At 55.6% G+C, this 18,250-nt stretch overlaps 1 protein-coding gene across 4 annotated transcripts in view; it reads left to right on the forward strand.

Annotated features, from left to right (window-relative positions):
• The window catches only part of QKI (QKI, KH domain containing RNA binding), a 211,100-nt gene that overhangs the window by 180,979 nt on the left and 11,871 nt on the right, over positions 1 to 18,250 (forward strand). The window contains exons 4-7 of one of the 4 annotated variants that reach the window (XM_078877237.1): positions 598 to 741; positions 5,560 to 5,647; positions 10,675 to 10,989; positions 16,644 to 17,478. In XM_078877237.1, the coding sequence (XP_078733363.1) occupies positions 598 to 741; positions 5,560 to 5,647; positions 10,675 to 10,989; positions 16,644 to 16,732 (636 nt within the window). In that variant the 3' untranslated portion in view covers positions 16,733 to 17,478. Of the gene's footprint in view, positions 1 to 597; positions 742 to 5,559; positions 5,648 to 10,647; positions 10,990 to 15,892; positions 16,220 to 16,643; positions 17,479 to 18,250 lie in introns of those variants that run through there. The other 3 variants (XM_078877236.1, XM_078877238.1, XM_078877239.1) reach the window with 3 other exon arrangements.

An 18,250-nucleotide genomic window follows, 5' to 3' on the forward strand; every position in this document is an offset into this window, starting at 1 on the left:
TGAAGCGTGCGTGCGCGCGGCTGGGCGTGTGAGTCGGTGTGTGTGAGTGTGTGTGTGTGTCTGTGTGTGTGTCTTTGTCTTTTGTGTGTGTGTGGAGAGCGGTGGTGTAGTGGTTAGCCAATTGTGTGCCACAATCCCAGCGACCCGAGTTCGATTCCCGCTCACGGCCTCCGCCAGTGATGATTATCTGAACCGGTCCTGGGCCTCCCCTAGATCAACTCAGCCTCAAATGATTACCTGGTGACGGTGTGCAAAATCATCGCCACTGGGGAGACAATGGCGGTCGGGCGTGGTGCTGGCCACCCACCCCCTCGTGGGCCGTGCCGGCCTTCATAGGTGCTCGCTAACCGCACTTGCCCCTACAGCCTGTTAAGGCTATACGGGGCATATTTGTCTTTGTGTGTCTATATGCCTATGTGTGTGTCGGTGTGTGTGTCTATATGTCTGTGTGTGTGTCGGTGTGTGTGTGTCTATATGTCTATGTCGGTGTGCGTGTGTCGGTGTGTGTGTGTGTGTGTGTTTGCTCGCTAACCGCACTTGCCCCTACAGCCTGTTAAGACTACACGGGTCGTCTTTGCCTGTGTGCGCCGCGCGCAGGAGGAGCAGAACCGCGGCAAGCCCAACTGGGAGCACCTGAGCGAGGAGCTGCACGTCCTCGTCACGGTGGAGGACACCCAGAACCGCGCCGACGCCAAGCTCCAGCGCGCCGTCGCCGAGCTCAAGAAGCTGCTCGTGCCCGCGGTGAGGACACAGACACCACAAAGGTCCCCCGTGTAGCCTGTGGCAGACCGTTGGGGCAAGTGCTGTTAGCGAGCAGCACCTGCGAAGGCCGGCACGGCAACACGAGGGGGTGGGTGGCCAGCACCACGCCCGGCCGCATTTGTCCCCCCCCCCCAGTGCCGATAATTTGACACACCGCACCAGGTACTCGTTTGAGGCTGAGCCGACCTAGGGGACGCCCAGGAACGGTTCAGACAATCGTCACTGGTGGTTCGTGACCGTGAGCACGAATCGAACCCGGGTGGCCGTAGCGCGCTAACCGTTGCACCGCTGCTCCCCGCCGTGAGCACGCACACAGACAAAGGCTTCAACGGGCTGTCGGGGCAAGTGCCGTTCGTGAGCAGCACATCCATGCAGGTCAACGATGGCCCACGATCCTTGGTGGGGGAGGAGGAGTGTCCAGCAAGCGCTCCCGGCCGCCTTTGTCTCCCCCGTTGCAGATGTGTGCTCTCACACAGCAGCAGGTACTCGCTTGAGGGTGAGCAGTGCTGGAGTTGGGGCGGGAGGGTGGTGAGTGACTGTGGACTATTGATCATCGTCTGTTTTGACAGGGGGAGGTTAGAGGGGAGGGGTCTCCGATTGGGGGGGGTGGCACATCGGGGTCACGTGATTTACGGGAGGGTTGAGCTGAAGTAGTCATACGGTTAGTATCGAAGACGGTGTTGTGTGTACTGTATGTTGAATTTCTTTCACACCGTACGTCAATACAGATGATGATTTAAAAGCCACATAGCTAGAGTTGCGTCCTAGTATCGGCAGGAAGAGCGTTCCAGACGGCCGCAGAAGCGCGTCTGAAAGCGCCGCGCAATTCAGTGACCACCACCGTCTTTGTGGGTTCAGTGGGGGGCACTAAGCAGACCCCCGTTGTGGGGGGCGGGGGCTTTAGAGGGGCTGTACGCGGGGGGAGACGGGGGGCACAGGGAGGCTGTACACGGGTAGCTGAGCAACCCTGCTCAGGGCATTCCCCCATCTCTCTCTAATTAATGAATCACGTGAATTGCTCCCGAGGGGAGCACGTTTCTGCTGAGCATTCGTAAAATTAAAAAAATCATTTCATTAAAGAAAAAAAAATCTCATTGCGTAGGAGTCTCACCTTAATTGTCTCTTGTACAGAGTCTAACCCTCCAACATTTACCATGGCAGATTCAATCGTACAAAGTGCCTGCTACATCCGTGCATTGAATTACATTATTTGAGGTGGCGTGGAGTGAAGTGGGGTGGTGGATAGTGTGGTGTGGGTGGCTGTGTTGTGGCTTAGTGGTTGTGTGGTGGTGTAGTGGATATTATAGGGCGGGTGGTTGTGTGGTGGTGTGGGTGATTGTGTGATGGTGTGGTGGATAGTATGGTGTGGGTCCTTGTGTGGTAGTGTGGTGGTAGGGTGGTGTGGGTGATTGTGTGATGATGTGGTGGATAGTATTGTGTGGGTCCTTGTGTGGTAGTGTGGTGGTAAGGTGGTGTGGGTGGTTGTGTGATGGTGTGGTGGATAGTATTGTGCGGGTGTTTGTGTTGTGGCTACTATTGTGTGAGTGGTTGTGTGATGGATAGTATTGTGTGTGTGGTTGTGTGGTGTACAGTGGTGTGTGGTTGTGTGGTGTACAGTGTTGTGTGTGTGTGGTGGACAGTATTGTGTGTGTGGTTGTGTAGTGGACAGTGTTGTGTGTGTGTGGTTGTGTGTGTGGTTGTGTGTGTGATTGTGTGGTGGACAGTATTGTGTGTGTGGTTGTGTGGGTGGTTGTGTGGGTGGTTGTGTGTGTGGTTGTGTGGGTGGTTGTGTGGGTGGTTGTGTGGTGTACAGTATTGTGTGTGTGGTTGTGTGGGTGGTTGTGTGGGTGGTTGTGTGTGTGGTTGTGTGGGTAGTTGTGTGTGTGGTTGTGTGGTGGACAGTATTGTGTGTGTGGTTGTGTGTATGGCTGTGTGTGTGGTTGTGTGGTGGAGAGTATTGTGTGGGTGGTTGTGTGTGTGGTTGTGTGTGTCGTTGTGTGGTGGACAGTGTTGTGTGTGTGGTTGTGTGTGTGGGTGGTTGTGTGTTGGACAGTGTTGTGTGTGTTGTGTGTGGGATTGTGTGGTGGACAATATTGTGTGTGTGGTTGTGTGTGTGGTTGTGTGGGTGGTTGTGTGTGTGGTTGTGTGTGTGGTTGTGTGTGGGATTGTGTGGTGGACAGTATTGTGTGTGTGGTTGTGTGTGTGGTTGTGTGTGTGGTTGTGTGGTGTACAGTATTGTGTGTGTGGTTGTGTGTGTGGCTGTATGTGTGGTTGTGTGGTGTACAGTATTGTGTGTGTGGTTGTGTGTGTGGTTGTGTGGTGTACAGTATTGTGTGGGTGGTTGTGTGGGTGGCTGTGGTTGTGTGTGTGGTAGTGTGTGTGTGGTTGTGTGGTGGACAGTATTGTGTGGGTGGTTGTGTGGGTGGCTGTGGGTGTGGTTGTGTGTGTGGTTGTGTGTGTGGTTGTGTGGTGTACAGTATTGTGTGGGTGGTTGTGTGGTGTACAGTATTGTGTGTGTGGTTGTGTAGTGTGCAGTATTGTGTGGGTGGTTGTGTGGTGGACAGTATTGTGTGTGTGGTTGTGTGGTGTACAGTATTGTGTGGGTGGTGTGGCTGCTGCAGCTGGAATCTTCCTCTTCCCCCTCCCACCCTGGGCGGCCCTAAATCTTGCGAGGGCCCCCATCCATAATGGCTTGTGGGCCACCCACCGCACTGGAGCGCCACCGTATGCGCTACGTCAGCATGTCCCATAAACGCCGCTCAGCGAGGTTCCTCTTGGTTAAGCCGAACCCGTGCATCACTCAAGGGGCCTCTCAGCCGCGTGGCCCCCTCGTAACCACGCGGTTAGCGGTACAGGGGGGGAGGTGGGGAGGGGAGGAGGGGTGGGGACCATTGTGTGGGCTCCACCACGACGTATTAATTCTCAAATTCGCTGACGTGGGCGCCTGAGTCTCACGGCGGCGTCTTCGTGAGTCATAAACACGCCACGTGAATCGACAAAAGCTCGCTGTGTTTGTTTTGTGTTTGTTTGTGGGGTTAGGGGGTCGGGTTCGGGGTCGAAAGCTGGAGTCAGTCATAGGCTGCGCGCGAGCAATGCGGTGGACATGACGGATTTGTTGTGCGTGTGTCTGTGGTTTCCAGGAAAGCGAGGATAAGGATAAAAATTTACAATTCCATTTTTATTTGCTTATCTATCCAGGAGAGCCACACTGATTCGTATGACACTTTTCAGCAGGGTCCTTACTGCTACGTTGGGTTTCTATCTTCATAAGTTTTCATCCAAATAATGTGTGCATCATACACGCGGGAGGCGAAAAGTGGAACACCCAGAGAAAACCTTACGCTTGACGCGAGGGGGCAACACTCTATCCCCACACACATCAGGGATTTATGTGTTTCTAAGTAAATCATAAGGGTTATGGTTAGTGCTGGTGTAGAGAATGTGTGGAGGGTATTTCTGTAAAGGTATAGACTAAGATAGCCTGGGTCGCAGTGCTCATGCAATGTTCAGGCACTGTCTGTGGTGCTGTCTATCGAGCCGAGTGCCGACAGCCTCGGCATGGACAGCTTTGTTGCCACAACCCTCAGTCCGCACGGAGTTATGGTCACTGACCACGCTGCTAACGCCGTCCGTGGTGCTATTATAGCCCTCGGTGTCTAGGCAGTTATGGCCGCTACCCATTGTACTGATGCATTCAGTACCCAGAGATTATGGGCGCTCGCTGTCCGTGGTGCTGACACGTTCTGAGGTTGAGGCGGGCGATGGGCGCTGTCCGTGGTACTGACACGCTCAGGGTGAGGCGGGCGATGGGCGCTGTCCGTGGTACTGACACGCTCAGGGTGAGGGTGGCGATGGGCGCTGTCCGTGGTACTGACACGCTCAGGGTGAGGGTGGCGATGGGCGCTGTCCGTGGTGCTGACACGCTCAGGGTGAGGGTGGCGATGGGCGCTGTCCGTGGTACTGACACGCTCAGGGTGAGGGTGGCGATGGTCGCTGTCCGTGGTGCTGACACGATCAGGGTGAGGCGGGCGATGGGCGCTGTCCGTGGTGCTGACACGATCAGGGTGAGGGTGGCGATGGTCGCTGTCCGTGGTGCTGACACGATCAGGGTGAGGCGGGCGATGGGCGCTGTCCGTGGTGCTGACACGCTCAGGGTGAGGGTGGCGATGGGCGCTGTCCGTGGTGCTGACACGCTCAGGGTGAGGGTGGCGATGGGCGCTGTCCGTGGTGCTGACACGATCAGGGTGAGGGTGGCGATGGGCGCTGTCCGTGGTGCTGACACGCTCAGGGTGAGGGTGGCGATGGGCGCTGTCCGTGGTGCTGACACGCTCAGGGTGAGGGTGGCGATGGGCGCTGTCCGTGGTGCTGACACGATCAGGGTGAGGGTGGCGATGGGCGCTGTCCGTGGCACTGACACGCTCAGGGTGAGGGTGGCGATGGGCGCTGTCCGTGGTACTGACACGCTCAGGGTGAGGCGGGCGATGGTCGCTGTCCGTGGTGCTGACACGATCAGGGTGAGGGTGGCGATGGGCGCTGTCCGTGGTGCTGACACGCTCAGGGTGAGGGTGGCGATGGTCGCTGTCCGTGGTAATGACACGCTCAGGGTGAGGGTGGCGATGGGCGCTGTCCGTGGTACTGACACGCTCAGGGTGAGGGTGGCGATGGGCGCTGTCCGTGGTGCTGACACGCTCAGGGTGAGGGTGGCGATGGGCGCTGTCCGTGGTACTGACACGTTCTGAGGGTGAGGGTGGCGATGGTTGCTGTCCGTGGTTCTGATCGCGGCTTTGTGTCGCGCAGGCGGAGGGCGAGGACAACTTGAAGAAGATGCAGCTCATGGAGCTTGCCATCATCAACGGCACCTACCGGGACGGCAACTCCAAATCACGTGAGTGCCCCCTAAACTCTCCCCCCCCCCGCCCCCCACCATCTCCCTACACCCCCCTTGGCTGCCCACCCACCCGCGTCAAACACAAACATTCGCTCGTGTCAAGGCAACACTCCCGTTAGTGGCGTCGCGCCAGAGCGTCTGGGGAGCGGCCATGCCAAGTCATCAGCACGGGGCGTGCTCAGACGATCCCTCTCCCGGCACCGCAATGGGCTCCGTTAGAGCTCGCGAGCCCAGATCGTCGCTGACGTTGCTAATTGCCAATTATCTGATTCACCACCGCTACCCACCCGCCCAAGCCCCCCCCTCCCCCCCACACTTCCCCCCTCCCACCACCTCCTCCCACCCACCTCCTCCCCCTCCACCTCCCACCCACCGTGTTGAAATCCTCCGCTCAACGACGGAATCTTCCTCACGCCACGACGATCGTTTGCGATTCGTGAACCTTGAGCCACGTGACTCCCTGCTGCTCCCCCACTCCCAAATACCCCCCCCCACTCCCCCCACCCTTCCACCCCCCAACCCCCCCCCCACTCCCCCCACCCTTCCACCCCCCCCCCACTCCCCTCACTCTTCCACCCCCCAACCCCCCCCCCACCCTTCCACTCCCCCCCACCCCTCCACCCCCCAACCCCTCCACCCCCCCACCCTTCCACCCCCCCACCCCTCCACCCTTCCACCCCTCCACCCACCCACCCCCCACCCCACCACCCCCAACCCCTCCACCCCCCACCCCTCCACCACCACTCTCACCATTTCTCCAGTGGTCGCGCATAAATCCTCGTTTTACACCGAACGCTGTAAAACTAAAACTGTGCCAGCGCCGTGTGGCGCCACACACACCGCGGGGGGGGGGGGGGGGGTGGTGAGGTGGGCTTGGGGGGGGGGGGCGGGGGGGGGGGCGATTAGTGGGGATTGGGGGGACAAAGCCTCACGCTAATATCACTGCTACCCCGCGGGATTATCCTGCTGTCGCGACGTCTGGGTTGGCTGGGACACGGCAGCGGCACGCGGCTCGCCGCGAGTAGCGGCGAGACTCGCGCGGCCCCTCGGCGCGCTCCGTGCGTCGCTCCGCTGGAATCCGCGCAACAAATATCGCCCCCCTCCCCCTCCCCACCGCCACTGCGGAATCTGTGCAGGGCTTAGCCAGGATTGAGACTCAGCGAGGCTTCACTGCTGTGTAAACAAGTAGGGATGACAACAACAACAACAATAATGATACGGAGCAGTGTTCTTCATCGCAAGGCTCGCGGGCCACTGGTGGTGACTGGTGGACTTTAGTGCGGCCCCCGACAAACCACAAAGAGTGAGAGAACAGCCCTTGCAGGCCGTGTCGCGGCCCTCGCACTGATGATGTCCTTGTCGGCGAAAGTGAAGCCCCCCCTCTCGTAAAAGTAGTGAGAGAACACCGCGCTGTGATAACCCCCAAGTGTTTGGCGTCAGCGTGCGGTGAGGAGGGCTGTGGGATCCCGGGTCCGTGGTGGTCCCAGTGCGCCCCCTGCTGACCCCCACCGCCCCCCACCCCCCACCGTTGTTGAGTTTGTGTGTTGGTGAGTTTGTGTGTTGAGTTTGTGTGTGTTGAGTTTGTGTGTTGATGAGTTTGTGTGTTGTTGAGTTTGTGTGTTGTTGAGTTTGTGTGTTGATGAGTTTGTGTGTTTGTTGAGTTTGTGTGTTGTTGAGTTTGTGTGTTGATGAGTTTGTGTGTTGTTGAGTTTGTGTGTTGATGAGTTTGTGTGTTGTTGAGTTTGTGTGTTGTTGAGTTTGTGTGTTGATGAGTTTGTGTGTTGTTGAGTTTGTGTGTTGTTGAGTTTGTGTGTTGTTGAGTTTGTGTGTTGTTGAGTTTGTGTGTTGTTGAGTTTGTGTGTTGTTGAGTTTGTGTGTTGTTGAGTTTGTGTGTTGTTGAGTTTGTGTGTTGATGAGTTTGTGTGTTGTTGAGTTTTGTGTGTTGTTGAGTTTGTGTGTTGTTGAGTTTGTGTGTTGTTGAGTTTGTGTGTTGATGAGTTTGTGTGTTGTTGAGTTTGTGTGTTGTTGAGTTTGTGTGCTGTTGAGTTTGTGTGTTGATGAGTTTGTGTGTTGTTGAGTTTGTGTGTTGTTGAGTTTGTGTGCTGTTGAGTTTGTGTGTTGTTGAGTTTGTGTGTTGTTGAGTTTGTGTGCTGTTGAGTTTGTGTGTTGATGAGTTTGTGTGTTGATGTGTTTGTGTGTTGTTGAGTTTGTGTGTTGTTGAGTTTGTGTGTTGTTGAGTTTGTGTGTTGTTGAGTGTTTGTGTGTTGATGAGTTTGTGTGTTGATGAGTTTGTGTGTTGATGAGTTTGTGTGTTGTTGGGTTTGTCGTGTTGATGAGTTTGTGTGTTGTTGAGTTTGTGTGTTGATGAGTTTGTGTGTTGTTGAGTTTGTGTGTTGTTGAGTTTGTGTGTTGTTGAGTTGTGTGTTGATGAGTTTGTGTGTTGTTGAGTTTGTGTGTTGATGAGTTTGTGTGTTGTTGGGTTTGTGTGTTGATGAGTTTGTGTGTTGATGAGTTTGTGTGTTGATGAGTTTGTGTGTTGATGAGTTTTGTGTGTTGTTGAGTTTGTGTGTTGTTGAGTTTGTGTGTTGATGAGTTTGTGTGTTGTTGAGTTTGTGTGTTGAGTTTGTGTGTGTTGAGTTTGTGTGTTGATGAGTTTGTGTGTTGTTGAGTTTGTGTGTTGTTGAGTTTGTGTGTTGATGAGTTTGTGTGTTGTTGAGTTTGTGTTGATGAGTTTGTGTGTTGATGAGTTTGTGTGTTGAGTTTGTGTGTGTTGAGTTTGTGTGTTGATGAGTTTGTGTGTTGTTGAGTTTGTGTGTTGATGAGTTTGTGTGTTGATGAGTGTGTGTGTTGATGAGTTTGTGTGTTGATGAGTTTGTGTGTTGATGAGTTTGTGTGTTGAGTTTGTGTGTGTTGAGTTTGTGTGTTGATGAGTTTGTGTGTTGATGAGTTTGTGTGTTGATGAGTTTGTGTGTTGATGAGTTTGTGTGTTGATGAGTTTGTGTGTTGATGAGTTTGTGTGTTGATGAGTTTGTGTGTTGATGAGTTTGTGTGTTGATGAGTTTGTGTGTTGATGAGTTTGTGTGTTGATGAGTTTGTGTGTGATGAGTTTGTGTGTTGATGAGTTTGTGTGTTGATGAGTTTGTGTGTTGTTGAGTTTGTGTGTTGATGAGTTTGTGTGTTGTTGAGTTTGTGTGTTGTTGAGTTTGTGTGTTGTTGAGTTTGTGTGTTGTTGAGTTTGTGTGTTGATGAGTTTGCGTGTTGATGAGTTTGCGTGGTTGATGAGTTTGTGTGTTGTTAAGTTTGTGTGTTGATGAGTTTGTGTGTTGATGAGTTTGTGTGTTGTTGAGTTTGTGTGTTGATGAGTTTGTGTGTTGATGAGTTTGTGTGTTGATGAGTTTGTGTGTTGATGAGTTTGTGTGTTGATGAGTTTGTGTGTTGATGAGTTTGTGTGTTGATGAGTTTGTGTGTTGATGAGTTTGTGTGTTGATGAGTTTGTGTGTTGTTGAGTTTGTGTGTTGATGAGTTTGTGTGTTGTTGAGTTTGTGTGTTGTTGAGTTTGTGTGTTGTTGAGTTTGTGTGTTGTTGAGTTTGTGTGTTGATGAGTTTGCGTGTTGATGAGTTTGCGTGTTGATGAGTTTGTGTGTTGTTAAGTTTGTGTGTTGATGAGTTTGTGTGTTGATGAGTTTGTGTGTTGATGAGTTTGTGTGTTGATGAGTTTGTGTGTTGATGAGTTTGCGTGTTGTTGAGTTTGTGTGTTGATGAGTTTATGTGTTGATGAGTTTGTGTGTTGATGAGGTTGCGTGTTGTCGAGTCTGTGTGTTGATGAGTTTGTGTGTTGATGAGTTTGTGTGTTGATGAGTTTGTGTGTTGATGTGTTTGTGTGTTGATGAGTTTGTGTGTTGATGAGGTTGTGTGTTGATGAGTTTGTGTGTTGATGAGTTTATGTGTTGATGAGTTTGTGTGTTGATGAGTTTGTGTGTTGATGAGGTTGCGTGTTGTCGAGTCTGTGTGTTGATGAGTTTGTGTGTTGATGAGTTTGTGTGTTGATGAGGTTGTGTGTTGATGAGTTTGTGTGTTGATGAGTTTATGTGTTGATGAGTTTGTGTGTTGATGAGGTTGCGTGTTGTCGAGTCTGTGTGTTGATGAGTTTGTGTGTTGATTATTGTTTCGCCTGCAGCGTGAACTTTGCCCTGGGCCTCATTGTGGAGTGGGCGGTCGCGTCGCGGAGCCTGCATGCGGCCTTCCTCTCCTCTTCGCCGCTCGCCCTTTTAATTTATTCGTTTTTATTTCTCTGTTTTATCCCCCCCACTCCATACACCCCCCCTCCACCTCACTCCCCTCCCACCTCCACCTCACTCCCCTCCCCGCTGCCTGCTAACATCACCACATCCATGCCAACGTTCCGCGTGGCTCTGCCCCGCTCGCCCGTGGTCACAACGACAACCATCACTCACCAACCATCCTCACCAACCCTCACCAACCATCCTCACCAACCCTCACCGACCCTCACCAACCCTCACCAACCCTCACCAACCCTCACCTACCCTCACCAACCCTCCTTACCAACCCTCACCAACCCTCACCAACCCTCACCAACCCTCACCTACCCTCACCAACCCTCACCAACCCTCACCCTAATCAACCCGAAAACCTCCATCATAACCCAACACCCGACCGTGACCCTTGACCGCCTTAACTCGCCACGATTCTCAAAAACCACGAACGCCAACGCGACCACCACCCCCACGCCACCACCCCCCACTGCCCCACGGCGCCGTCTCACCCACATGCTGCCAACACCCCCCCCATTCCCCTCCCCCCAACATCTCACCCCCCACCCCTCCCCCCAACATCTCACCCCCCCACCCCTCCCCCCAACATCTCACCCCCCCCCATTCCCCTCCCCCCAACATTTCACCCCCCCATTCCCCTCCCCCCAACATCTCACCCCCCCCCCACCCCCCCCCCCACCCCTCCCCCCCCCCGCGACCTCACAGAGGCCATGCTGGGCTTCTCTCTTGCAGCGGCGCAGGCCCCGTCCCCGCGCCTCATCGCGGGGCCCCCCCCCGCCCCCCGGAGCGTCATGACGGCCGCGGCGCTCCGCACGGCCCAGGCCGGGGGGCCCAACGCCCCGCCCCCCCGCCACCCCGGCTGCCTCGGCCGCGGCCGCCCTCATGCCGCTCATGCGGCCCTTCCAGGGGGCCCCCCTCCCGCGGGCCTGGTGCCCTCGCCAGGCGACGGCGGCGGCCTCATCTACACCCCGTACGAGTACTCGTACCCCCTGGCGCACCCCGGCGCCTCCATCCTCGAGTACCCGTTCGACCCCAGTGCGGTTGTAGGTACGTGGTGGTGGTGAGCGCTCGCTCGAATAAGGAGTGAGAAGGGGGGGCCGGTCCAGGGGGGGTGCCTGCTCCCCCCCCCCTACCACTACCCCCTGCTTGGCGATTGGGGGGAGGGGTGGGGGTCGAGGGGAAGCAAAAGATAGTCCGCACGGTGGTTACCTCTAACCCCAGCCACATTGCCCAGCCAGACTTGGAGCCCAGAGCGTTAGCCATGAACCACACTGGCCAATCGGCATCAAGCCCGACCGCTATTGCTAACCCTCACCCTGCCTCTACACAATGTGGCCCCTGCCTCTGAAGCCATCCCTCAGGGGCCCAGAGCCCCCCCCAACCCCCCCCACACACGCCCCAGCCGCCGAGCTGCCCCCTCTTGTCACTTCTTGTTCACCTGTTGTGCTCGTGTGGTGCTCACTGCACACTCGTTATGTACACGATGAGCGTCGATGCGAGTGGGCGAGTAAGTGAGCGAAGTGAGCGAGCGAGTGAGCGAGCGAGTGAGCGAATGAGTGATCATGCGTGGTGCAGACAGCATCGATGATGGGACCTGGGAGGCTGCGGGCTCTGTCGTGATGACGACGACGATGATGGTGACGGTCCTGTCCGCGTCTCACCGTTACCCCCCACCCCCCCCCCGAGCCACGCGAAGGCGAGCCAGACTCCCCCGTCTCGCGAGAGGCTCGCTCCCGATTGCTGAGTCGACGCGGTTTAATTCCAGGAGCGGTCGGAGGACGGCGGTGGCAGCGACGGTTGTCAAACGGAGAAGTGTGAGAAGTGTGAGCGTGCGGGGCTGTGTGAGTGCGTAGGGCCCGCGTGGGTGCACGCACGCGCACACACGCACGCACACACACGCACACACCCGTGGACGCACGCACTGGCACGTGGAGACACGCACGCACACACGGACGCGCACGAACACAGAGACGCGTGGTGACATGCGCACACGCAGACATCCGAATCTTTTTTTAGACTGCGGGAGGAATCTGATGAGCTCTGAAGCTCTTTCTCACAGAGGTCCAGTGGACAGGTGTCCACACACACAGACACACACAAAGATCCCCCATATAGCCTTAACAGACTGTAGGGGCAAGTGCTGTTAGCGAGCACCTATGAAGGCCGGAACGGCACACGAGGGGGTGGGTGGCCAGCACCACGCCCGACCGCCTTTGTCTCCCTAGTGGCAATGTTTACACACAGACACACACACACACAGACACACACAGACACACACACAGACACACACACACACACAGACACACACACAGACACACACACAGACACAGACGCGTGGGCACACACACGGACAAGGCAAAGACAAAGATCCCCCCGTGTAGCCTTCACAGACTGGTGGGGCAAGTGCTGTAAGCGAGCACCTATGAAGGCCGGCAGCGCACACGAGGGGGTGGGTGGCCAGCATCACTCCCCAGTGGCGATGTTTACACTCCGCAAAAGGTACTCATTTTAGGCTGAGTCGACCTAGGGGAGGTCCAGGACCGGCTCATAAAATCGTCACTAATGTTGGTCGTGAGCGAGATTCATAGCGCAGCGTGCCAACCGCTACACCACCGCTCCTCACACGGACACACAAAGACATACACACAGACGCATGGACACACACACATACCCTGAACAGACTGATGGGGCAAATGCTGTAAGCGAGCACCTTATGGACAACAATAACAACAACAACCGCCATTCACCGCTCAGTGGCGGTGACGTCACCAAAGCGCTTGTGCCAGGCTACGTGCACTATAAGGCCACGTGGAGTGTCGAACGCCCGCTGGCAGGAGGTCACGGGACAAACCCAGGTGCCGTGGGTTGACTGACTGAGATGACTAAGATGACTGGCAGATGCACCACCTGTGCCCCCTACTGTGCCAACTTATGACACACACACACACACAGATGTGTGGACACACACAGACGCCTGAACACACAGACGCACACAGATACACACGCACACAGATACCTGGACACACACACAGACGTGCACACACAGACACACACACAGACACGTACACACAGACACGCACACACAGAGACACGCACACACACAGACGCGCACACACACACAGCCACGCACACACACACAGACACGCACACACACAGAGACACGCACACACACACAGAGACACGCACACACACAGAGACACGCACACACACACAGACACGCACACACACAGAGACACGCACACACACACAGAGACACGCACACACACAGAGACACGCACACACACACACAGACACGCACACATACACAGACACACACACAGACACGCACACACACACAGACACGCACACACACACACAGACGCGCGGTGCCGATTCACGATCAGGGCAGCAGGCGAGAGATGCCCAGGGAACGGGGCGCTATTCACGCTCCCTCCACAGTGCGATGCCCAGGAGGAGGAGCAGGAGGAGGAGGAACGAGGCCCCTTGTGAGTTCATCGATTGGAGATGCCTCTGGGCCTCTACCGTCACACGCGTAGACTCGTAGACTCCGTAGACTCCGTAGACCCTGCGGGCGGTAGCAGCGCACAACATCTGTAGCGGTACATACTCTTAGGTTTTTTCGGTAAAGTCACGTAGGTAAAACATTAAAATTAATAAAAGTAAAATAAAATAAAAATCACGACGTTTCGGAGGCAACACAAGCTTCCGTCTTCAGGTGGAACCGTCACAGCCACGACAGCTGTGTCAAGTAAATGAGAGATTGCAGGAGCTACCACTCCGTTTATATAATGGTTGGAGAGGGGGGGGGACTGGGCAAGTACAGCACACTTTTTATTCAAATCTAGAATCTGTAGCGGTGCGATTCTGTGAAATGTAAATCTTCATAATTGGCGGTGGGTACATCCACGCGTGCAGCCTCGTACACACAGCGGTGCATGAAAGGGATGTGTAGCGGTGTGCATTTACATCGGCTAATTGGCGTTAATCGATACAATCTCGAGTTATGTGAAGCTATACAGCGCGATAGAATTGATGGACTGTACAGCTTGAGGATGAGCATATTTATCAATCAGAATCTGAATTTAGACTTCAGGAGTAAACGCGCATCCATCTCAATTCGTCTTTATCTGCAGGCAGAATTAGTTTGGGTTGATTTTATCAGGAACACGAACAGAGATCAATGAGCTTGAGCCCAAGTTCATCAACAGTCGCATATCGATTAATCGATCGATCATTGATTCATTCCACCCTCAAGAATATCCCCTCCCCTCGGAATCGACCAAAGCGTCGCACCCCGATTACGAATCGTGAATCGTCGCGCGCCAAGTGGAAACACAAACATCGGGGGACACTGAAACACAGTAACCTCTGTCTGCGCGAGTTCCTCCCCCCTCCCCCCACCACTCAGAGTCTAGGAGGGTTGTCAACTTCGTGTCCTGGTCGCAAAGTTTGCGCGATGTCTCTACCAAAGCGGACCAAACTTGTGCAGACGCGGGGGTTGTTATCACGCAAAACGCGTCCAACGATTTGGTGGAGAGTCGGTGGACTTCTGTGCTAAAACGTCGAACGTTACGCGTGGGTTTTCACGACCAATGTGACTGTCCAGAGCGGGGTGCCGTTTGCTGAGATGTCGTGTACAATGTCAGTGTCCAGCGACTGAAACGAAACTATGACAACAGCAGATTAATTATCTTACCAAGTAAGGATCACTGAGCTGTGTGTGTGGCTCTCTTTTCAGAAGCGATCTGACCACACATGTGGCTTATCACGTGGAGGTGTGTAGCGGTCACAAACTCTAAACGCGTGATGCTCATTCTAAACGTGGATGGAAAACCGGAGGACCCGGAGAAAAATCCACGCGAACACGGGGGGGAGAGACACGCAAACTCCACATATACATAATAGGATTTTTGTTGGGGTTAGCTCGCGTAAATATAAATGTGTCGTTAAACCCGCCACCACCCGACACAGCCATTAGTCAAATTTGTTATGTAAACAAAACATGGCAATTTCATTACTAATTCAGCACACCCGTGTGTTGGAGAGTGAACCCACAACATTAACAATTCGAGTACTGTGACGTTTGCCAGTTACTACAAGCGGACAGATTTGGCGCCTGATGATGCTGGTATCCTGGTCGCAAGTTCGTGGGTTCGATCCCGACCCTGACGCCTGCTGCTGTATATTTGGAGATCTCGACGTGGTCGTGTGGATTTTTTTCATCCGGTTTTTCCCTCCACACTTAGAATCAACGTCACGCGTTCACAGTATTTGGCTGCTACAAATTCCCACGTGATAACCCACTTCGTCGAGCACGGCATTTGTGGCTAGCTTTGTTCTGAAAAAAACAACTATATAGCTTAGTGAGCATACGCTCGTGCCCTCTTTTAGCCCCCCCCCCCCTCCCGATACGTTCCATTCATTGGCTACCACATTCTGATAAGCTCCCCCCTTCTCCTCCCCCTTAACTTGTATTTAAGAACTTGCATCTTGAATCCCTGCCTCACTTGATGCAGCAAATCTGGCTGTGACGGTCCCACCTGATGACGGAGACTTGTGTTGCCTCGGAAACGTCGTGATTTTTATGTTATTTTTATTTGTATTAATTTCATTTTTTACCTACGTGACTTTACCGAAAGAACTAAGAGTATGAATCATTGCAGTCACGAAAGCTTCAAATCTAGAATTAAGCTTAGTGAGCCTCACTTAGTAACATAAACACGGTTTCGTTTCAGTTTAGTTTTAAGATGACCAACCAATCGTTCGTTGGGCGTGACGTCAGCGGGCACGGCTCGGCTTCTGCAGTGGAAAAACCCCCCCAATCATCCCGAGCCGCGCCGGATTCTGGCTCGGGTCGGATAGACCAGTGGAAAAGAGTCGTCGGCGTAGTAGGTAGCGGGCGTGGAGCTCACCGCGCTGCCGCCGTGTGTCCCGTCTCCTCCCCCCGCAGGCGTCGTCTTCCCCATGAAGGGCTAAGAGAGCGGGCGGCGCGGGGCCCCACGCGCGTGCCGAGACCCCCGCTGCTGCTGCTGCTGCTGCCCGGCCACCCGCCGTGTCTGTCGTTCCCACGCGTTCTAGCGGCGCCAGGGGGAGGACGAGGAGGAGGGGGGGGGGGCGGACACGGCCCTCCTGATCCCACCCGGCAACGCGGAGAGGGAGAGTGCAGAGCGAGGGCCCATCGCATCCCCCACCCACCCCCCCATTCTCCTCCTCCCCTCCTCCTCCTCCACCCTGCATGGGTGACCCCTGGCTGACCCGGGGACGGCTGGGTCTGTGACCTTCTCCCCACCCTACCCACCCCCCACATCATCCACCCCGCAATCAGCCACCCCCCACCCCCCACCCCAGCACCCACTGTAGCCCCAGACGAAGTCGGCTTCAGTCGAGGCTGATGTAGCACGCGAGGTGATCACTGCTATTGTTGTTGTTGCCGTTGTTGTTGTGGTCACTGTTATCGCCGCCACCGTCGATTGTTGTTGTTGTTTGTTTGTTTGACGTCGCTAAGGGGACCAACTCGTGCGCGTGGACGGAGGTAGTCGGTCTCCGCTAGTCGTGGTCACTGTGTGAAGTGGGGGTCTCACCGCACCCCCCCCCATCCCCCTCCTCTCCCCTTTCTCCACCAAATCAACTCCTCCACCCACGTCCCCCCCCCTCCTCCTCCTCTTCCTCCTCCTCCTCCGCCGCGGTGGTGGCGGCGCCAGCGGAGCCCTGGAGGTGGGAGTTGGAGCTCGGAGCTGCGCCGTGGCTGCATGGAGCGTGGGCGAGGTGTCGGGGAGGGTGGGCGGTTTGAGAGGGAGGAGATGGGGGCCCTGGTGGTGGTGGTCAGGGGGGGTCACTGGGGCAGGCCGAGGGAGATCGGCCCAGGTCCTCCGGCACGAGCCTGGCTCGCGTGCAGCGGTGCCAGGCACGATGAGGTGGATGACGAGGTGGGGAGGGGGGGGGGGGCTCGTGGTGGCCTTCTGCTGTGAGACTTCTCATCTCTTGAGAGGAGTTCGCAGTGAAACGCGGTCGGGTCCAGGGTTTGCGGCCAATTCGTCCGCCGTCGGCTGGCGCTCCGGGCCTTGTCTCTACCACTAGCACCAGCAGCACTGTCCACGCTGCCTGCTACAGAGCACCGACCCGTATCGCGAGCTCAAAGGGTACTGATCCTGCCGCTTCTATGAGCGACGTCGTTGTGGTTAGCACCGAGATTCGCCCCGTCACCAACGCCGGCACGCTAGCACTGGCCCTGTCCATATCACCAGCCACGCCGCTGACCATATTCATATCGCTGGCGCTATCAAACTCTCCCTATTCATATCACTCGCCCCGTCACCAGCCCATACACACCATCGCCAGCACTCTCTTGCTAGCCCGACGTGGACATCACGGGCCCTGACCCTGACCCCCTCCCCAAACCCAGCCAGCCTCGTGCCGGGGGAGGGGGGGGGTTGGTGGCGGGGGCTCTGTGTGCGACCCCGCGTCACGCCGAGCCGAGCCCGGGATACGCACGCAACTCCCTCCCTCCCCACCCCCCCCCCCCCCCCCATGTCGCCCTCCCCCCCCAGGTCTCCACGCGTGTAAATACGGGAGCCCCCGCCGGGCCGTGTGACGGGACGCTAGTAACATGCGCAGCTGTGTCGGAGCAGAGCGCGCTGGTTCACGGACGGCGCTACCGGGGGGGGAAGGGGGGTGGGGGAGCATGAGTGTTAGGGGGTAGTGTGGGGGGGGGGGGTAGTGTGGGGGGGGGGGGTTAGTGTGGGGGGGGTAGTGGGGGTAGTGTGTGGGGGGGGGTAGTGTGGGGGGTGGTGTTGGATAAGGATTTGGGGTGGAGTCAACGCCGCAGATGTAAAATAGGAAGGAGAAAGTCACCAATTCTGGTGGATTTGCTGTTGCCCAGGGGACACGGGGAGGCTGAGTGTAGCTGTGTGGAGGGGCTGTAGCTGAGGGGACACGGGGAGTCTGAGTGTAGCTGTGTGGAGGGGCTGTAGCTGAGGGGACACGGGGAGTCTGAGTGTAGCTGTGTGGAGGGGCTGTAGCTGACACGGTGAGCTGTGTGGAGAATGCCAGTCCATGGTTGAGTCCCAGAGTGTGTGGGATGTCCCCACCACCTCCTCGGCTACAGGGGCTCTCTCTCTCTCTGTCTGTCACGCACGAACGGCGCTGTTATGTTTTTATCGCGAGCCATCTCGAGTACATTCCACGTTCGGTTGAATAGCGGAGTCGTGTTAACACGAGAAGTTAGTAGCCCAATAATAACGATAATAGAAACATACGTTTAATAATGCATATTGAGTGAATTGGCTTTTACACCCCCTCCCCCCTTTCT

The sequence above is a fragment of the Lampetra fluviatilis genome, chromosome 47, assembly GCF_964198595.1.
Source record: "Lampetra fluviatilis chromosome 47, kcLamFluv1.1, whole genome shotgun sequence".
Taxonomy (NCBI): domain Eukaryota; kingdom Metazoa; phylum Chordata; class Hyperoartia; order Petromyzontiformes; family Petromyzontidae; genus Lampetra; species Lampetra fluviatilis.